Source organism: Diabrotica undecimpunctata, chromosome 3 (assembly GCF_040954645.1).
Source record: "Diabrotica undecimpunctata isolate CICGRU chromosome 3, icDiaUnde3, whole genome shotgun sequence".
NCBI classification, from domain to species: Eukaryota; Metazoa; Arthropoda; class Insecta; order Coleoptera; family Chrysomelidae; genus Diabrotica; species Diabrotica undecimpunctata.
In genome coordinates, this window is record NC_092805.1 from 51,312,531 (window position 1) to 51,336,394 (window position 23,864).

Consider the following 23,864-nt stretch of genomic DNA (forward strand, 5'->3'; position numbering starts at 1 on the left):
ATTTAAATTTTATTTCAATGAGGACCACTATTTCTTATTTGCTTAATCTTCCGAAGATTTTAGTCGGTAAAAAGTTTAGTTACTATAAATTGTTTATTATTCTTCTTCTTTAGTTTCCTTCTCCTATAGGAGGTTGGAAATCATCATCGCTATTTTAATTTTATTGGCCGCGCTTCTGAATAATTCTAATGAGCTGCAACCGAACCACTCTCAAATTTCTTAGCCAGGATATTTTACGTCGTCCTGGGTTTCTCTTCTCTTGTATCTTCCCTTGCATAAATAACCTAAGTAATACGTACTTCTCGCCCCTCATTATATGACCCAGATATTGAATCTTTCTAATTTTAACAGTTTTTATGACCTCACATTCTTTCTTCATTCTTTATAACACCTCTATATTAGTTACTTTTTTAGTCCACGATATTCTGTGGATTCTCCTGTAGCACCACATCTCAAAAGCGTTTAATTTTTTGATTTCAGACTGTTTTATTGTCCACGCTTCCATGCCGTATAGTAAAGTAGAAAAAAAGTAACAACGTAGCATTCTTGTGCGGATCTCTAGATTAAGGTTACGGTTGCAAAGTAAGTTCTTCAATTTTATGAACGTGTTTCTTGCCATTCCTATTCTTTCTAGATCTGAATTCTTTTGTTTGATCTCCATCTTCGGTTAGCCACGTTCCTAAATATTTATATGTTGTTACTCACTCGATCGTTATATAATTGATGATTAGGTTATCTACATTTTGTGGTTTTTTTGAGAATATCATTGACTTCGTTTTCTTGAGATTCATTTGCAGTCCGTACCTTTTACATGCATTGTATACATGTTGTATTATGTACTGTAGATCTTCCATGTCACTTGCAAATATGACCGGTTCGTTCGCATCTAATATTATTAATGCTATTTCCGTTGACCCAAAATATCTTCCACAATATCCAATAAAGCTTCTTGAAATATCACTTCACTATAGGCGTTAAATAAGAGTGGTGAAAGTATCACTTCAAAGTAAGTGAAAGTAGTGAAATATCACTTCACTATAGACGTTGAATAAGAGTGGTGAAAGTATGCACCCTTGTCGAACTCCTCTAAGTAGGACTTAAGACTCCCCATAAACCAAACGGATTCAATTCTGGGCTACGTGGTGGCTATAATGTATAATGGATGAATATATTCTTTTGGATACATATCCAAATCTTATCGTATATTATGGAACTACATCCTATTTGTCGCAGAGGTTAAATAATGTATTAAACTATGATGTATCTCGTTCATTGGTTACTTATATACACACGGAATAACTTATTAATGACATTGCTTATTTATATGATTACGTTACAGCTTACGAGTAACTATAATTACTCGTTATCTCGAACAAATGGACTATAATGATTTACTAAAGAACTAATATTAGGCTGAACTAAATTGCCTGTGTATTTACTATATTTATAACAATATCGGTTATGAGGCCAACGATGATGTTTTTGTAAAAATGCTGAGTCTTTAAGTTTAGATTTGTAGCAAAAATATTATGAAAGAAGACACATATGTGTTATTCAATACCTATGCTCTAGTTTCTATTTGTCCTAATCAAAATGGGTAAACAATTTACGTAATGAATAATAAGTATTATTTTCGGATTTTTTATGACTTAAATAATTATATCAATATCTCACCACATTGCCAAGGACTATGACTACCACGACCAATCCAACGTTCAGAAAAATTGTATTTAAGTATGTTCTAACTGTCTTCTCTCTAAAATGTGGTGGTGTACCATCTTGCATAAACCACGTGTTTTGGATTTTCAGCATATAACAATAGAGAAAAAAATAATACAACGCCATTATAGAAACTTACGAAGCGATAGAAAATGGAAATTGTAAACATGATGACGGCCAACGTATAATACGGACACGGCACCTAAAAAAGAAGATGAAGAACCTTTTCTTCAATAAGACATTTAGCACCCATAACAAAGCATTTTGTAATGTTACATTATTATCTTTGAGTTGTTTTAATAAGAATAAACTATGAATTATGCTTATCTACGGATATTCATTGCTTTACCGCACAAATATCAAACTAAGAATTATTATGCAGTTGACTTATAAAATCTCGAAAACGGTTGAATTTTCAAGTTACTAACAAGTATACCTTTTGTTTATAAAAATAATATAATAGTATCTTTAATATTTTTAACACAAATAGAGCTAACTTAAAGAGCAAAACAGTTAAGCGCAAATTTATGCCACACATGTGGCATATGTGTCGCATTCTATTCTTCTTCTTCCTTTGCCCTATCCGTTTCGGACGTTAACAAGGCTATTTTGACTTTGTTTACGGCACCTCTGAACAATTCGGTCGATGTTAGTCCGAACCATCGTCGCAGGTTATCCATGAGTGTCGTCTTCTTCCCGGTTCCCTCCTACTGTCGATTCTTCCTTGGACTATCAACTGTAGCAGCCGGTACTTAGTATGCCTTATGACATGTCCGAAGTACTCAAGCTTCCGTTTCTTTACGGTGAAGATTATTTCTTTGCTTTTGCCTATTCTCTGCATTACTTCTACGTTAGTGATGTGGTCTGTCCACGATATCCGAAGAATACGGCGATATATCCACAGCTCAAACGATTCTAGTTTCTTCAGGGTGGCTTCCGTTGTGGTCCATGCCTCTGCTCCATAGAACAAGACCGGGAAGACATAACACTTGACCAGCCTTAATTTTAGTTCCATTGAAATTTTGCTTGTGAACCACTTTTTCATATTGTTGAACGCGTTTCGCGCTTTTTCAATTCGTGACCTTATTTCTGTTGACTGGTCCCATTTTGTGTTGACTGTGGTTCCAAGGTATGTGTATGTCTCCACTTGTTCTATTTTTCGGTTGTTTAATGTCAATTACATCGGAGGTTGTTGTGTTCTGCTGATGAGCATGCATTTAGTTTTGGTTGTATTGAGTTCTAAACCATATTCTTGACTTGCTGTGTGTATGCTTTGCATGAGTCTTTGAAGCTCGTTGCAGTCATTTGCGATAATAACTGTGTCGTCAGCATATCTAATATTATTGATTACCTCTCCGTTTACTTTGATACCCTCCGAAACTTCTCCCAGTGCTTCTCTGAAGATTTGTTCAGAGTATCTATTGAACAGGAGCGGCTAGAGGACGCATCGCTGTCGTACACTCTTTTTAATATCTATCTTCCCACTGTGTAAGTTGCCCATCTTTATCTCAGCACTTTGGTTCCAATAGAGACTGGTTATTATGCGCAGATCCTTGCCATCAATATGCATCTTCCTGAGGATTTCCATGAGTTTATCATGTTTGACCTTGTCAAACGCCTTGGAGAAGTCGATGAAGCACAAGTGGACGTCCTTGTGCATGTCTCTGCATCTTTGAATTAAAACTTGCAGACTGAAGATCGCCTCTCTTGTGCCCAATGCGCTTCGGAATCCGAACTGTGACTCCGATATATTTGCTTTGCATTTGTTATATTCTATTGTGTATGATTTTGGTGAAAACTTTGGTAATGTGATTTATCAAGCTTATTAAGCGGTGTTGATCACCGTGTTTTGCACTTGCTCGCCCTCTATTAGTTACATTAAAGTATGCATAAAATTATAATTTATCCTACAGTATATCTACATTATATTAGTTTTGTATTTGTTTGTACATTTATTCCTAAATTTGATATATCACAGATACTATTTTTATTGTGCATATCAAATATAATTTAGAAATAAATAAAAGTTTCCTACACGTGCTAACTATTTAGTTTTAATAAGTGCGGTGCCGCATTGCTATTATATTTCAATTAACATAAATTATAAGAAGAGTTGTTTATATATATTTGGCAACATATGAATATGCATGCATTTATAATTTTAATTTGAATGCAATTAACGCCAATTTTAATAAATATATACAAAATTCTACAGATATATTTTTTGCTACTGATTTCGAACGACGTGATTTATAACAATATTCAAACGTCAAAGTTTCAGCATTTTTTTATAATTTAGTTAATTCAGAATATATTAAAATGGTATATGCAAAATGTGAATTAACATTAGTGATTTACCTTTTACATTGAAAAAAACTCATCTCCTTGTAATGTCTAGTTTGCCTATTAGAATGTGCAAAATATCAAAACAAAAGGGAAATGTATGGTGATCAACGTTTGTTGTATTATCTGTTATTATAGTGCGATGAAAAGAAGTTATTTCAAAAATAGGATGCAGCTTTAAAAATCGGTTTTAAATGTATATGTTCTTCCATAACCCTGTATTCAATCAAAGATATGTTTTTTTTTAATGAAACACCATTCGTTTTAGTTTAAATTAAAATTCGCTTTAGTTCCTAGATACATGGATATAAAGTTATAACTTTTTTAGATCAGAAAAATAAGTAAAAAAAGTACCCTGTTTGTGACACTTGTTTGGCCAGGCAACCGACAGTTGTTTTGAGTAGTATGGACCTCTATAACAAGAACTTTTCCTGCAGTCGATTTTTTGGAATTAACTAATTATTAACAAATTAAGGTCAAAATACGGTAAATTTTTGCTTTTTTCGTCTATCAGCAAAAAGTAAAGCGTTTGAAACAAATTTGAGAAGAAAAGAAACTTATAAGTCATATAAAAACCTTCAAAATGGCGTTTTTTAAACGATCCTATCCTTATTTGTTGCTTAGAAAGTTGCAAAATAAGTCCAAAATTTTGGTTTTTTATAAATGTTAATAACTTTTTTTAAAATAAACTTATAACCTTTATATTACACACACTGATGGTTCTTGTGGTGCTTGAAATAATATCAATATTTCAAATTTCAAGTCGATCGGTCAATGAGTTTAAAAGTTATTTAATTTGTTTTTCCCAAATTAAATTTTTTTGCAACAATATAAGAATTAAATAGGTATATTAAATATAGTAACAGATTATAAAAGAAAAAGATTTATTTTATTAAAATTATTAAAAAAAAATGAAAAATAATTTTAAATATTGCAAAATAATTTGGCAAAAAAATGTGAATTTTTTGCTTATAAACAATTAGAATCGCTAGGACCTAGGACACTGTGAGACGAAGTTAGTGCCTTTTTTTATAAATTGATAGCAGCTTTGTTTATAACAATTTAGAAGCCATATCAGGCCCATCTGAAAGAACATTAAGGTTTTAACGTGAAAAATTCGAAAAAGATTGCATTTTATTGGAATCATTCACAAAGCTTCAAAATTGTGGTCCTTAAAATTGGTCGGCTTTGAAACTAGTGAGACCTCAGGAGGGGGAAGGAGCTGTTAACTGTATCTTTGTTTCTTGTCTATATATTTCGACGTTTCTTTTTTTAATTTGTAAGTACTTTTTGACTACATTACGAATATGTATTATTTAAATAATTAGGTTGTTAAATAAACCATCTAATTTGTTTAAACAATTTTGTTTTAGAAATATTTGAGGTAACTTTTATTGTAAAAAATAAATATTTATGATTAATATATACTTATTCAATAAATAAAATATATTTTATTTATAATAGATTTTATTAAAACAAAAAACAAATTATTCTAATCAATTCTTTCTACTTTTAGTACTTACTATTATTTCTCTAAAAATAAAAAAATTTCAAAGAAAATTTATGATTTTTCTTAATAAAAAAATCGTCTCAATGAAAATATTTTCATGGCTACCTATATATTTATTTATTATTATTTATTTACTGAACACTTTTTAAACAAATTATAAAAAATATATTTTTAGCTTCAAAATTACTTTTTTTTTAATAACTTGAATTATTCTAAGACGTTATTCTGGTATTTTTTTTTCGTAAAATACTTATTTTAAACTTAAAATGCAAATAAACAATTATTAATGCCGAAAAATGCCGATTTTAGCGTTTTTCAAAGCCATTTTTTAATAGGTTATACATCAAATTTAAAAAACAAAAAAAAACTATGAAAGTTTAACAAAATTTTTTCAAAATGCCCAAGTAGAATTTTAGCATAAGTCAGTTTAAAATATTCATGAACAAATTAATATACCGTTGCGTTTTGGGACTTGACAAACATCTAAACTTTAACGTTCAAAACACATATAAAAATTTAACCCAAAGTTTACCATGGAAAGCTGTAACATTTTTTTAACAAATAAAAATATTTTTTTTTATTAAGCAAGTACCCGTGGTATACTTTTGTGGGTAAACTTTTTAGTGTAATATTGCAGCATCATAATATTCTTTATATTCTTAAATTAAGATTAAGATTGTGGTAGGAAATAAACAATGTGTTTCAAACGTTTTTGAAAATAGTTTTTTTCCGCTATTTTAGTAGTTTATTTGGCCTTTACGTTTAAAATAAGCGTTTTACATAAATATCATAAGAATCATTTTGGTCTGAAAACAACTCTCAAATTACTTAAACAAATTGTTATACATAAATACTTTGTCATAGAAAATTTTCGAAAAACTGTTGAGCATAGCGTATTGGCATCATAATAATATCGACTAAAACAGGTTTCAGCATGTGGATATAAAATCGAAATTTTTCGACAAAAACCACACGCCTAGCATGCTTAGCAATTAATAAAACCTAGTTTATCTGGGATTATTTATTTGCCAAGCATATGTAATGCTTGGCAACCAATAATATATTTAGAAATAATTAAATAGGATATTTTGTTTTTTTTTTCATAAAATCTATTATAAATAAAATATTTACGAAGTTTATTAAAAAAGTATATATATATATATATATATATATATATATATATATATATATATATATATATATATATATATTAATCATAAATATTTATTTTTTGAAATAAAAATTACCTGAAATATTCCTAAAAAAAAATAAAAACTGAAAAAAATTGTTTAAAAAATTAGATGTTCTATTTAACAATCTTAATATCTAAATAATACATATTCATAATGTACGCAAAAAGTACATTAATTCTTAATTATTATAAACAAAGCTGTTAGCAATTTATAAAAAAAAGGCACTAACTTCGTCCTAAAGTGTCCTAGGTCAACTTTTTTTCCTTTTAAATTTTTTAAAAAATTCAGGCTATTAAAATATGAAAAAATCAATTTTTTGCAGTCAGTATTTAAAAAGTTACTCTAATTGTTTATAAGCCAAAAATTGACATGTTTTACCAAATTATTTTGCAATATTTAAAATTTTTCCTCATTTTTTTTAATTATAGTAATAGCATAAATTTTCTTCTTTTAGAATCTATCCGTATATTTAATATACTTATTTAATTTTCTGACTTATATTGTTGCAAAAAAATTAATTTGGGATAATCAAATTTAAAAAGCAATGACAAGACTAATCTCTTCGTACTTAAGCAATCGTAGTTTCAGAGTCCGGATAGGACAAGTCCTATCCGAACTCGGGAACCCGGAGGCTGGAGTGCCACAGGGAGCGGTACTGTCACCTCTACTGTACACGATATACACAGCAGACATACCTAGAACACCGGGTACACTATTAAGCCTCTATGCCGATGACACAGCGATAGCGGCCAAACACAGAAATGTAGACATAGCGGTAAACAACTTACAAACAGCGCTAGATGACATAGAAGAATGGAGTTTAAAATGGAAAATCGCTATAAACTCCTAAAAGACACAGGCTGTACTTTTCAAAAAGAGGCACCAACAACCAGAAGAACAGGTAACTGTGCAAGACAATCCCATCGAGTGGAAAAGTGAAGCAAAATACCTCGGAGTAATCATGGACAAAGGCTTAACATTTAGCAAACATATAGAAGCTATAGTACAAAAAGCCAACATGGCAAGAGCATCAATAAGAGGCCTAGCAGGAAGAAAAAGCAAACGTAGATTGAAAACAAAAATAAGATTAATAAATAGTATAATTCTTCCTATACTAACATATGCATCTCTCGCATGGGGACACATATGCAATACATCAAAAAAGAAAATACAAGCGGCACATAACAACAGCCTAAGAGAAGCAGTCAACGTACCGAGATACGTAGCAGAAAGATTCCTCTTTAGAGAACTACAACAAATCAGAGTGACCGACACAATGAAAGAAAAAGCTAGGACAAAGTTCGCGGAGATAGAGAACCACCCCAACCACATATTGCGAGAGATATTGAGGTACGACGCTTTCCACAGATGGAAGCACAAAAGACCCAAACAACAAATAGTAGAATAAAATCATAATATTGGAGAGAAAATCAACAATCACACCAGAGAGAAAACAAAACACCAGAGAGAAAACACTTCAAAAAACAACAACAACGCACAATGAAGATAGTTCGTAGCTCATAACCCTCGTGGACAATCGCAACGTACAGCGTGGACCCAGTAAATTTTATGTAGATAATTTATTATATAAATATGCACTAATTCTGATTTTATGTTTCAGGCATCCTACAAAAAAAATCCAAAAAACAACAAAAAACGGCTTCGGTCACCAAAAAAATCAAAAAACTACTAACAAAAACCGGCGCAAACCACAAAAAATATTAACAAAAACCACTAAAAACTCGGGCATGTAGGGCCCAACCCCTTGAGCACCAAGTCGCCGAACTGAGCCTAGCTCAGAGCGGAGACTTGAGGCCCAAGTAAGCAATTTTAGTTCGCGGATAAGCCACATTAAGATAACAGGAATATAGCGACAATGCGCTGTCCTGAGTTTTGAATTCGGTTAGGAAACCATGTTGGGGTTCTATTACCCAGGATCTCCACATGAAGAGCATTTGGCTGATAGTTGTGCCCCTATCGCGCATCAGAGTGCTATAGGGGGGAAAGGGATGGTCTGGAGCATTGGAGCGCGGTGGAGTGACTCCTGTTTTTACTCGAGTTAATACACCTCGCTCCAATGAATTGTTACACCCGAACGTAATTCTTAGGGGTGAACATTTCTCACAGGCTGGGTTTAATTAAATTGCTTGCTTGCTTGACTGTCTATGTTAATATTTTTTTTCGCTAATAGCCTTATAGGCTGATGCGAGTTGGTACATAAAAAAATTATTTTAGTTTTTATTTTTATACACTTAGTGCCACCCAAATAACACATTTTTTAATTTTTGCTAAATGTAGAAAAAAAGATTACATGCAATTCACGCAAAATGTGTTTATTGTAGTCTTGTTCTATAAATAATTAATTATCTTTGTTTACGGTACCGTTAATTATGTATATAATAATAAAATAACAGAACAAACTTTATAATTCAACGAAGCTATTTAATTACACGAAGAAACAAGAAATTACACTAGACTAAAACTAAACTGGTATAAGATATTTATGTCTTTAATAGAGGTTTCTTGTAATTGCACAACGAATACCAATAAATGTTTCCCATAATACAGCTACTTAAGAATTATTATTTAATAAATACATCAAAGCATTAGTATTATACATTTTTTCTGCTTCTTCAGTAAGTGTCCGAAGAAAAAAAAAGTAGATAGCATATAATTTGACGTTACTGGTGCTGTTAGTTAATAACCTGATTAGTTCGGAAGGTTATTAAGCTATAAATTTTGATGATTATCTCTAAGGCTGTTTGCAGAGATTGCACATCTTAGAATCGACGTGAATTTGTAGTTTTAGAGTTTAAATATTCACGGTAATTTACCGCTGAAACGGTTATACGTTGTAAAAAAGCTTTGCTATTAATTATTACAAAATTCCGAAAGCTTAGGTCTGCCTTCGGACTACGCAACGTAGCAATTAAAGATGATATGTTAGTAAATTTCTAATAACAAAATTAATCATAAAAACAAGAAGCTATTTGTGCTTATTAGTAAGTATTATTTTGTGCAGTATATTTCGAAGAATGTATTTTTACAAGGCTGATCACTCCTAAAAGGACTATTCCAGTTGTCCTTTTATTACTTTCTTTATTGTTAACTTTTTCTAAACGAATTGTTTCTGAGTTTATTCATTAAATTTTTTCGGGTGGTCTGCCGAGTATCTTTAGTAGTTGGGTAGGGTTGGTTGTTATATGCACAAACTTATATTTTTGTATAAATGTCTTCGGAGAATTTTATTTCTATCTATATCTCTTTTTTTTTACTTCTACATAGATAAACCGTCTGTTGCTTTTCACCACTGCCCGCCCTTTATTCTATTGAAATGTTATCATTACATCTTTTTCTAGGTCAATGTATGATTCTTTTTTCGACTCGTTTTGGGCTATTCTAACTATTCTATTTTCTGTCATTCTTCTAATGCAGCAATTCCTTTATGTTGTCCATCCGGCACGTGTATCTGATGTGACTTCTTGATTTTCTGTTCCTTGTTATTCTTTTTAAGATTCTCATTTCACTTGTTGCTAGGAATCTTATTGTTATAATATGGTTCATGTTTATCGGATCTTTTATTTCTATTCTCTGCTCTCTTATAAATCATAACATCTCTTTCTATAATCTCTTAAAGTCATGCTGTATTTTTATGGGAATTTAGATGAGATTATCTCCCAATATTTTGTTTTCCTTTTTCTTACTAGTTCGTGTGTCTCATTACGAGAGCTCTTGTACTTTCCGTAGGATTTTTGTGTTATATGTTGCATATTTCGACACCTGATGTGAATAAGAATAACTACGACTCTCATAAGAAGGGAGATATCAGCGACCTTAGAAACTACCGCCCCATTAGCTTGTTGTCACAAGTATATAAGCTATTTACAAGAGTTATTACCAACAGGCTATGAAGTAAGTTGGATTTTTATCAGCCAAGAGAGCAAGCAGGTTTTAGAGCAGGATATGGCACGAATGATCATTTACAAGTAATTAAGAACTTAATAGAAAAGAGTGTTGAATATAACAAGCCATTAGTCATGATATTTGTTGACTACGAAAAAGCTTTCGACACAATAAGTCATCAAAAGATGTTAAAAGCCTTAACAGAGTGCCGTATAGATCATCGCTATATAAACATGATAAAATACATCTATCAAAATGGGACAGCAAGTGTGAAACTGGCAGATAAAAAGACCAACGTATTTAAAATAAAACAGGGAGTGCGACAGGGAGACACAATTTCGCCAAAATTGTTTACAACATTATTAGAGCATATGTTTAAGAACGCAAATCTGAGTGAAAAAGGAATTAATGTCAATGGAGAAATGCTTAGTCATTTGAGGTTTGCTGACGATATTGTCCTTTTTGCTGACAGAATCGATGGTGCAGTATCGCAACTGGAGAAACTATACCTAGCCTCCCTACAAGTGGGATTAAAAATCAAACACAAAACACAAATCATGACAAATCTTGTGTTAAGCGAAAAGATTTCAGTAAATGGCATGCATATTGAAGAAACCACCTCATATAAGTACTTAGGACATGAGATACGCCTAGGAAGAGATAATCAAACGTGCGAACTAAGCCGCCGCGTAGGACTCACTTGGGTGGCATTCGGCAAGCTAAGCTATGTTCTTAAATCAGAACTGCCTATGTGTCTTAAAGTCTTAAAAGAAAAGTCTTTAATCAGTGCGTGTTGCCAGTACTTACATATGGTGCAGAGACATTAACACTAACCAAGAAAGTAAGAAATAAAATTTGTGTTACCCAAAGAGGCATGGAACGATCGATGTTAGGCATTTCTCGTAGTGGAACTGGGCGGGGCACATAGCTAGAATGTCGGATAATAGATGGACACAGCGAATAATACAGTGGAGACCGAGACAAGAAGCACATCGAAATAGATGTCGTCCACCAACAAGATGGTCTGATGACATAAAACGGATCGACAAAAATTGGATGCAAACAGCACAAAACAGAAATACATGGAAAAGACTGAAGGAGACCTTTATCCAGCAGTGGATAGATCCGGGTTAAATGATGATGATGATGATGTGAATAACATAGTAACTCTGCTTACAATGTTTTTCAACTATGGCTTAAATGACATCTATAAAGGATAACCTTCATTTTGGTCTAACAACTTCTATCCTATCTGTAAATATAAAGTTTTGTTCATTGGCGGATTAGTACCGCTATGGAAAGTTGTCAGTTCTTTTGCGCGGTCGTCCGATACCTATTCTGCCGATTGATGACTTATCTCTTGCTATTTTGACGACAGGGGTCGTCACTGTATGCCATTTATATACAACTCCGCCTGCAGTTTTGTTGGGTGTATCGAGTAGCACGACAGAACTGTTGCCGGTACCAAGCCCGGATAAAGGAGGAGGGGGTCTACAGCCAGGTTAGCACCCTACTGATAGTAGGGTGATAACAGACTTTAAAACCATACAGCTCATATAAACAGGATTATGACTCGGAAATATAAATAGGAATAAATATAAAGTTATGTAACAAAATATACTCATTATAAGTGCAAATTTTGAATCATTTGGTGATTAAAAAGTTTTATTATTGATGAATATTTTTTATAAAGACATTGTATACAATGTTTTTCTCGGAAAATTTATTGAGTAAGTTTTTATAACTTCATTGTAAGTTGTGATACAAGAAAGCAAGGTAGTATATTACTATGAATAACATTGTAAGTCAATTTACTATGTCAAGCAGCAATATGCTTCTGACTTCCCAACGGTAATGGAAAAGATCCGTATTTAAGAAAATTCTTCAAAATACTTTTGATGTGAATGATAAAAGATTGTGCGTGACTGTCGAGAAGAAAAAGTTGGGTGAAACGTGTTAAACGTACCAGACATGCTGTTTCAAAGTTTTCTGAATCCGTTTAATGGTAAAAATTACATAAAAATGATCCCAAGACATGTTTGTTATTATTGAAGAGCTAAATCCGTAAAGAAGTACATTAGCTTTTTTCCAAATTCTCAAATATTTAACAGTAACCTATAAGTTTTATAGTTCTGTGTTCATCAAGGATTTTCCTAGCCTGTTTTTCCACAGACCATGAATTGATACGTTTAGTACATGTGACAAACTTCATTGTTAAATTAAAATTATGATCGGTCAAATGCATCTACCACAACTTAACTGGAGCTTTATTACCGTAAAGCCGAGACGGTTAAAGAGTTGTTAAAGCAAGATACCATCGACTCTCAAGATACCGGAAGCACAAAGTCTTGTTTATTATATGGATCTTCAGCAGGTTATGTTTGTTCCAAAATTGACCCATATCTCTTACAGTTATCTTGTTATAAGTAAGGATAACTAAATTGTCTCATGTTTTATTTATCTTGTTGATCGCGGTCTCTTGATAATATGGTGTTATAATTGCGGTGGCAGAATAAAAACAGGATTTTACTATTTACATTTTTGTTTTTGGTATCTTGGCGTTTTTCACACTATAAATAAAACTTTTTTGTAAGTGTTCACTGCCTTATGCCCTGTGACCGAGGCTTTTCATTATTTGAAAAACGCAAGGTGGTAACTAAAGCTTATGTGCCTACAGACCTACATGCAGTACTTAAGTCTGCAAGATATTCTTCACCTTTTAATATTCTTGGCAGGACAAGTGATGAATTTTGGGACCTAAATTAATTAGCAAATGAGCACATTAACATTACAAGGCTAATAGCAGCAAAGATATATCTATAATGATAGAATCATAAAATCCTGAACTCGTTAGGATAAAAACTTTCTTTTCTGGTCTTCAAAAATCGGTACAAATTAACGTCTTAAAGAAAGTGAAAACTTTAGCTGAACTTGAGACAAGCTGATATAGTTAAACTGACACCAGAGAGTAGGGTGTCAGAAAATAAAAAGATGTTCCGTCGAAGAATGACTCCATATCTACAGTCTTCACAACACCAACTTTTCTACAAACTGCTGCTTCAGATTGACGGAGATGCTTGAAAAAAAAACAATAAAACTCCTGAAAATCTATATTATAAAAGCTAAGGCACTTACGCCCTTTCCTAATTCGATTCTTTAAAATATCTTTTTTTAGTTATAGAAAGTTACTTTTGTAATAAGCTTTCTTAAAATACATATTTACAATTATTTGAATCTTTATACTGTTTTTTTTTTAATTTATTTTAAAACTTTTGTTTTTGGTACTTTGGCTCTTTCTAATTTCCACTCTTCAAATGAAGTTTATTCCTGTTAAAGATAATAGATGATACAGAATCCCACAAGAAAATAGTTTCAGAACCCTATTAAATTTTATTCCTTACAAATACTTATAAAATAAGTAAATGTATAAATGTTCTAGAGATTACATTTAGACATACATTTACTTTTTCTGTAGAATAACTGTAGCATACACCTTTTTTACATATTTTAGAACAGATACGAAAATATTGTTCTGAAGCTATTTTCTTGTGGCATTTTAAATTAATTACTATTTAAATGAAAATTTTTCAATATGAAAACAAAATTAAAGATCTAATAATAAACGGACCTTATACAAAATTAGCAAAGGATCCAACAAAGCCTTTGGAAAACAAAATATATAGAACTTTATTCAAGTTTAAAGATTGTTTACCCAGTTATCAGAGAAGATTAATTACACCTCATTACAGTAAGACCCCTCATTTTTATGGAGTACCGAAAATTCATAAAACGAATATACCACTTAGGCCCATTTGTAGTACCATGAATTCTCCTTGTAGTGAACTATCAAAATTTTTATTAAATATTTTAAAACCAATTGCAAATAAAAATGACACATTTATAAAAAATACACAACATTTTTTAAATAAATTATCAAATATTGAATTTAATTCAAATAATACTTTAGTAAGTTTTGACATAAATAGTTTATTTACGAATGTGCCATTAGATAAGACTTTAAATATAGTCAAGACAAAATTAGAAAGTGATGATACATTGGCAACTAGAACAAGACTAAATATATCAGCTATAATGGAGTTAATAACATTATGTACTGATAATACATACTTTCAACTAAATAATGAATTCTATAAACAAAGTTTTGGACTAGCAATATGCTCTAGTTTATCTCCATTATTAGCCGATATATTTATGGAAGATTTTGAAACAAATATTATTTCTAAACAAAATTTAAAACCCTCAGTATGGTGTAGATATGTAGATGATGTATTCTCAATATGGCCTCATGGATCAGAATTGTTGGACACATTCCTAAATGATATAAACGATAAAGAAGAGACAGTAACATTTACCATGGAAAAGGAATATATTAACACATTACCTTTTCTGGATGTTTTAATCTCTAAGAACGATACTGGATACGAAACTCAGGTGTATAGAAAACCAACACACACCAACAGATATTTAAATTTCAAATCAAATCACAATATTAATATTAAAAAGGGAATTATTAAATCCTTATACGATAGAGCCAAAATTACTTGTTCTAACGAAAATTCGTTCTTGGAGGAAAAACATTTATTAACATCTGTTTTATTAAAAAATGATTATCCTTTATCGTTTATAAATAAGGAATTTTCGACAATCGATCGAATAGAACAAAACACCTTAGAACGAGATCCTACAGCATATGCAAGGAATAATACGAGGAAAATAACAATACCATACATAAAAGGATTATCTGAAAAGCTTAAAAGGATAGGAAATAAATTCAAAATTTCAACAACATTCAAAACAACAAACACGTTGAGATCTATTTTGTCCAAAACCAAACCTAACAATGAACAAGACAGGACAAAGAATTGCATTTATAAAATACCTTGTGAATGCGATCAGTTTTATTTAGGTGAAATATCAAGACCATTAAATGTTAGAATAAGTGAACATCAATCCTATATTAAAAATAGAGAATTTGATAGATCTCAAATCTGTAAACACGCATGGGATAATGAACATAGGGTTCAATGGAATGATTCAAATATAGTCCTAAAAGAAACGGATGGTAAAAAGAGAAAAATCAAAGAAGCGGCTCTAATTATGCTAAATGAGACCAATTGTGTCGCGAATTCCTCGACAGAATGTAGTAGGATCTGGTTACCCATATTGAAAGAGGAAGTTATTAAAAGGAAAATACCAGTATTGGTAAGTCAGTAACATATAGAGAATACATCATTTATGTTTTTTACATAACAAACATATAAAATCGGAATTCGGTGTTTATTGAAGGTAAACTAAATGTACGATCAAATACTTACCATGTCGAGATAGTATTGTGAGGTTTTTTTCCTGGTTTTTCCCTCATAATTTACTATGGAATCACTAACAGGAGAATTTTACTGTCATCATGGCATGTATTTGTCTTTTTAAAGACGAATTACATGTTATAATCTTTTCTGACGGATATTCTCAAGTTAAAATTGATTTCATGTAATCGAATGAACTATCTTATAAGTAAAGTCGTCCCAGGAACGCAACTCAACAATATTGGCAATATCATTTTAAAGTCGTCTACTTTAAAATTTATAAGGTATGTCTGAATTGTCAATATAGATAAGTCAGATAAAATTAAATTATTAGAAGAATGTTTCACTAAGTAACAAAAAACAAAATTTGTTTAATTTACTAATGTTTGTATTTTGAGAACGATTTCCGAAGTGGAAATTGAAACGTCAATAAACGTATTTTAACCTTTAATTGTGGCTTATTCCCATTTAAATAGTAATTAAGATACGAAAATATTCAAAAAATTATTTTACGAGTTTCTATAATAAACATATCTATAAATTGCAGCAATTTAATTTAAACCAAAAAGTAACAATAAAATCTTTTTCAGGAACAAATTCAACCAGCTGATTACAGCAACATTTCAACATTTCCAAGATATTAGTATGGCTTCTATATAAGCTAAATCTTACATTGATGCGACTATTTTCATATATCGAAGTGGATTCGCCCGCGGAACCCGAAGAAGGGGGTTGCATCCGGTCCTCGCCGTGTAGCAGCCCGGACATATTCCTGAGGGATTCGCCAGGTGATTTCTATTTCCGTTTCAATGTTTATTTAGACTGTTGACTTTGTTGCCAGTAGAATTTTTCTGTGTTGATGTTGTTTTGCATGTGGACTAGAAACTAGTTTAGCAAACAAAAAACATTTGCGATGCAGTACCGAGATGCGTTCCGGTCCTCCACTTATCAAGATTCGAGCTTCCGGCTTCCATAGATTCCAGAGGTATCATTACTCCAGGGAAGGTGTGGTAGATTCCAACAACAATAACGCTGATTATATCAACGGTCTTCCCAATAAATGTATGTATTTTTTTTTTAATTTAAGCATGCTTAATATTTGTGAATAAATTAGTGTAGTCAGAAACAACTACTCTTTATTTTTTATAAATAACTTTTATTGCACGTCATCTGTAATCAAAATTATATTAGCCACTTAAAACCTCTCCTATACTTATAATCTAAAAAACAAATGTATTAAAATATTATAACCGCGACAGTCAAAAACGTCAAATTGTTTTAATTCAAGTAAAGGTAATTAATTTTTAAACAAAAATTTTCTTGAATAAAATACGTTGACCATGACGTATATCGTCCGGTCGGATGAAAACTGTACAATCTCAAAATTTACAAACTTTTCAGGAGAGCATTTTTAAGATTTATCGCTAAATAAAATTTTCCTCAATAAACATTAGCAGGTTTTTGTTTTAGTTTGTATTAGTTGTATCCTTTCTATGTCAAAAAAACATGAAAATATTTAAACCATATAAATAATAATAATAAAAAATTGTTTTTTAAAATAAGATGTTTTGAATTTTGCTACTTTTTCAGAGAAAATATTATTAATTTCCATTATTATACAGATGTTTAAAAAGTACTACTATGATAAAATGGGGTTTGTCCAATGAAAAATTGGGATTAAAAGCAAATTTTTATTCTCAAAAATATTATAACAAAGAGTAATATGGCACAAACGTAAGAATTTACAACGTACAAAAAAAATTTAACTTTACAATGAAACTTAGTCTTAGAAATGAGTGTACCGAAGGCAAAACTCTTTATTTAACAAAATAACATTTACTATTAAATACAAACAATCAATTAAAATAAAAACAAATTAAAAGGAACGGGAAAGTTTTTCATAGAATCCAAGAAAATAACCAGGAATGGTTTTCTTTTGCAGTAAACCCAATAAACCAATTTTCCTCTTCTGTGAAATTTTAATAAGTACGTGGTATATTAATTTAAATAAATAGTTTTCTCTTAGAGCTTTTGAATTACCAGATGCAACTTTTACCATTTTAAAATGTTCTTGACTGTATGAAGTCTTATAAAAAAACTGTCATGATTAGCTTTTGTAACTTGTAAAATTTTTATATCATTCATTTTAACAGTTTAATTTTCTGTGTTTTTAGAAAAGTTACGCTCTAGATCATTAGCAGGAGTCTTAAAATCTTTAAATTATTGATCGTACGTAAATTCATTTACTTTGTAAGGATTACCGGATTTCTTGGCTGTCCTTATTAAAGAAACGTATTGATCAGGAGTATATATAGGTCCAGTTTTAAGGGCTTTTTTGTTGTTTCTCTCAATTACGGAATGAGTAGAATCATTATCATTTTGCGTATGCTCTTTAATGAGAAATTTGTAAGTAATTGAATTAAGAGTAGGAATTACTGCTACAGCCTTAATGTACATATTTATTACAAACTTGTTTTTTTTGCTGACCTGTGTAGGTATCACTGGAAAAAATGATGTCTTTATCTTCATTTGCACTTGCAGATAACTCCTGGATATGCTTAAAACACATGTGGCTATCTCGTTAGCTCCTCTGTTGGCTTGCCCCTCATGCCAGAAAAAACACTCAACATCTTTTGTTTTCAAATCGAAGATGATAAAATTGTAAGCATTGAATTTCGAGACGTAATAAAAAGTAGAAATTTCGCCTTTTGGACAAGGCAATGATGCTTGAAGATCATAAAGAGCAACAATTAGCGATAATCTACACTGAGCTTCGTTTTTGTCTTTTTCTTTTTCTAACCTTGATAATTCTTTTTCGTTTATGTGGTCTTCGTATACCTTTCTCATTACTTCTTTTTCACTTCCAAGAGCATTACTGTAGGCAGTACAATCTTCACAATCGTCTTTCTTTGGAATGAAAAAACTAATATTAAATTTCATATTAAAGATTTTATGAAACATAACATAGTTAATATACTTTTCTTTTTTGTCAGTGTACATTTTAACATAATCGCTATAAATATCACTAAGATTTCTACCTCCTGAGATGTATTCTCTGCTAGAATTAGCTCGAATATAATGGCTCTCGACACGAGGAATCGATTGAATAAACTTTCTAGCAATATTTTTTAATGACTCGTCAACAAAGTGATGATGTTCATGTTTACCTCTCCTGTCTTCGAGTAAAGGCATCGGATTCATTCATATCAAATACCTTATTTCGCACTGTTCGTATTATTGAGAGAGATACATCAAGAGTATTTAGGAAAAATTTTTGACATACACGAACTTTTTGGTTATTACAATCTTTAAAGTAAAATTTCAAATTGTTTTTCTTGGTCTGTTGCTAGATTTGTATCCATATTTTGGCTTTATTTCCTCGATGCTATAAGCAATAAAGGTACGCTTATGCAATGGTTCAGGTAAAGCATATTATGCATCAAAAATCTGTGTCCGTTGCTCTTCCGTAAATTTAGTTGTGCATTTTTGTCTACATTTATCTTCACAAGTAGGCTTAACAGATTTAGCATTCACGACTTTAGTTTTTGTTTGTGTTGTTTGAGACTGCAACGGTACTAATTGCTCTTCTGCAGTAGGCTGCTACACTACCATCTGAATCATAATCGTTTGAAGAATTAGTTGAGTTAGAATCACTATCAGTTGACGATGAATATAAAAAATAAAAATATTTATTAACGAAAATCGACATTAATGAAAACATAACAGAAAACTAACGTTAAATAACACGTCGAAAAGAATACAATATCATAATTAAACACAGTCCGATGTAAAGTTTGTGAGATTAAAACAATACAATTACGAATTTAAATCAATTTTTTGTCCAACTTTATCTGAGACAGTATACAATTACGGAAATATACTATTACACCGATAAAGATTGTATCATATACCAGTAAATTTTTTTACGAAAACTATACAATTTCAAAATTACATGATTTTAAGTAGAAGAATGTTTGAAAATATTATGAGCAAAATTAAATAAATCCGAAATTATACACTATTAATGAAACACAAAGCTTACCTTCAAGTTGATATTTTGGTTTTGTATACTCTTTAAGCGAAACAGCGTGCGCACTTCCTCGATTTGTGAAAACAACTAAAGATTGTACTGTTTTAGAGCGAAAGAGATGCACGATCCTTCCAATTTAAAACTAACCAATGCGCTCTCTAGCTGATATTTTTTGAATTACGATTGATTGTCACTATTCCAGAGAAAATATTGATGATACTGAGCGTTTCTATATACTTAACTCAATTTCGTAAAAATTTGGAGATTGTATACTTTTCATGCGAAGAGACAACATGTGTTACGAGCAATGTTCGAAATTGGACAATCCTAGCATTGTACACAAAATCTTGTTCACTTTTAGCATTGTACCCCTTTACTGTACAATCTCCGAAATATATATAATCGTCGGACTTTGTATAAAAGAATTGCTGTACTATCTTCAAATTTCAATAAGTAGCCATGCGTCAAAGTTTGAGATAATAAATCAGATATCGATTCATATCGATTTTTACGTTTATTCCCAATTTGTTATTAACGACAAAAAAACATCAATTGAGTTTATAAATCCATAATTAATCAGCGTTTTTGACTTCTGGATTCGTAGAATTAAATTATTTTAAATTATCATACATATCTTTTGAAAATCTAAGATGTTTACAAACATCTTCCCTATATTATAGTGATGTATCTATCTCTTGAAGCTTTGAAATCTTTTTCGAACAATATCTCTATTATTGAACAATTTCTTCTTCGATTCGATTTTTCGATTTTTGATTTGGTGTGCCGATTGTCAATAATAATTAATTCGAACATATGAGCGTTTCGACAATTATTTTGATTATTTCGGACAATGTAAGGTTAGGGGGTACAATGCTAGAAGTGGACAATAATTTGTGTACAATGTTAAGATTGTCCAATTTCGGGCTTTGCTCGTAACATATGCATGATTTTTATATCAAATTAAAGTCATCTTTTTATTATGACGGTAGAATAGAATAGAAGTATGCTTTATTATCACTGAAAATTTTACAATTTTATAGACAAAGCTTACAAAATAAAAGATAATAAAATACACAATCCATTGCAAAATTTACATAAATTTCAAATTTCATAATAAAACCTTACGAACTAGTAAGTTTAAGCTGCTGCATGTGATACGCAAATATATATATAAAAATACTTTAGTTACTTGTACATAAACGTAATGTAATTATTTAGTTATTCGACAAAAACACTTCCACTGAATAATATGATCTTTCAGATAGATAGACTTTTGTCTATCTTTGCGCATACCTTGGGTGGATAGAGTTCGAAACGATGACGTCCTTAAGAGAGCCGGCGTGGAAAGAGAACTCTTTAAATTAATTAAAAAACGCAAGATTGGTTACCTTGGACACATATTGAGAGGAGCAAAATATGAAATACCACAGTTAATCCTACAAGGGAAGATCGAAGGTAGGAGAGGAGCCGGAAGCAAACAATTATCCTGGTTAAGAAATATTAAAGAATGGACAGGAATACACAATACAGGCGAGCTGTGTCACGCCGCCAAGAACAGAATTCTAGTAATGAGATAGTCGCCTACGTACTTTGGTGTATGGCATGTTAAGAAGAAGAAGACTTTTGTCATTTTACGGAACTTAGGGAAAGAAGTTGCAGATTTAAGTTGCAAAGGGAGATGGTTGTATAATTTTTTTGCCAAATATAGTATAGATTTATTTTTCAATTTCTGGTAGAGTAGTCATGATTCGGTCTTGCTAGATGTAAGTCTACACGAATTAAGCCAACAGTTTAAATATATAAAGAGGAAAGAGTTAAAATCCCGTGATTTTTAAAGTAGCTTCTACAATGTGTTATTATAATAAGCCCAAAAAAAAACCGTATTGCTTTTTTTTAATTTAAAAATAACATAAGATGGGACAGCTGTACTATAACTCCAAAAAGAAGACCATATCGAAGATGAGACTCGAACAAAGAAAAATATGTTATTTTGGAAGATGCTAAATTGATTTTCTTAGAAACAGATCTTAACAGATAGCAGGCTGAGGCTAATTTCTTACTTAACAAATCGATATGAAGAGACCATTTAAGGTTGCTGTCTATAAAAATAGCAAGAAATTTTACAGAATCAACGATACTGATCTGGCTGTTATTAAGTAGCAAGAGTTGAAGAGCTCCTTTATAGGATATTGCTACTGTCTTATCCACGTTAAAATAGAGTAAATTAGGTTCGGGCCAGTTTTTTATTTTAAGTAGATCGAAAGTTATAGTTGCATGAATAGTTGCAATATTACTGTTCCTCCAAGTGATACTGGTATCATCAGCAAAAGGAAAAATTTTTCCAAGTTAGTGATGTCATTTATAAAGATAAAGGAAAGTAGAGGACCCAATACTGAACCTTGTGGTACTCCACATACAATGCTTTTGTGACTAGAGACAGTATCATTTGCTCTAACTAGTTGTTTCCTATTCCTCAAGTAAGATTGAAACCAATTCAAAGAAATGCCTCAAATTCCCTTGAACTTTAGTTTTTTATCAAAATGTCGTGAGTTACACAATCAAAAGCTTTAACATAGTCACAGAAAACAGTGGCAGTATAAATATTATTGTTTAGTGCTTGATAGACCTCATGTAGTACAGAAAACATAGCATCGCTGGCACATTTATTAGATAAAAAGCCGAACTTTCTACGATAACTATATTGAACATAACGGTTACAGTGGCGCAATAATTTTGGAATCATGGCAAGAAATATTAAATGTAATTACTCCTGCAGTTTGGAAAACAGTGTGCAGAAATGTGAAAAGTTAATAGGAGAATGATGGACGCGTGAAAATCGTTATTGAATTAACTCAGTTATCATTTACAATCCAAATGAAGATACGGACGACATTGATTATGAGTATGGATCCAATTCTTGATTACATTCTAAAATAATATGTTTTCATTTTCTCATTATAAAAAATTTTTAGTTTTATGGTTATTATTTAATTAGTAAGTACTTACCGCCGATTCCACTACAATTTAGAAACAGTAGAATTTGTAATATTCTTCCATTTTTGCACTAATAATAATGGTATATTTCTCTAAATGAATATAAAAAACATTAACAGTCAAAACTGTATTTTTGCTTGTCTTTGACGGTGCTTCAAATATTGGAAGAATTTGCTATTAACTTTCCCAGCACAGGGGAGCGTTTAAGTTAAAGCATTTATCCGTAATCCAAAATTCCTGCTAAATCGTGAAATATACTGTAGATCTGTTATATGACATATCTGCCATAAATTGTCTTCTTTTAAAAAAAACTATTTAAGGAATTTTTAAATAATTTTTTTGTGATACATGGTATACAGCCAGCTACAGGAACTTAGTTTCATTGTGGATTTCTTTATAAATAGCTAATAATTGTAAATATATCAATTTTAATTGGGTATAAATGTACAGACATAAGAAAAATAACTACACAGTATTTATAAGGAACGTGTATTTTCATTATTATAATATTTTCAACTAAAAGGATATATAATTGTCTAGAAATATTCTACATGAACAAACATTTATCAAAATGTAACGAACTGAAAAAGAATAATCATTAATTTATAGCTAGTTCATAGCTTTTGTTACAGAAAATATACCGTAATATTAACGCATAATATAATTCAGGGAAATAAGTAAAAAAAGATCATGTTTAAGATTTTGAACAACTCAACTTTTGTCCCGCGGGACGGGACGGAACGCAGGACGGCACAGCGATTATTGCTGCGGACGGGACACGGAACAGAACTGGAGCTTTATCGCAAATACTGCACTTTTATTATTATTGGAATAATTTGGTAATTAAA

At 31.1% G+C, this 23,864-nt stretch overlaps 1 protein-coding gene across 1 annotated transcript in view; it reads left to right on the forward strand.

Annotated features, from left to right (window-relative positions):
• The window catches only part of Hr38 (Hormone receptor-like in 38), a 153,205-nt gene that overhangs the window by 4,949 nt on the left and 124,392 nt on the right, over window positions 1–23,864 (forward strand). Inside the window, exon 2 of the mRNA XM_072525880.1 lies at window positions 16,583–17,054. Coding sequence (XP_072381981.1) covers window positions 16,919–17,054 — 136 coding nt within the window. The 5' untranslated portion in view covers window positions 16,583–16,918. The remainder of the gene's footprint in view (window positions 1–16,582; window positions 17,055–23,864) is intronic.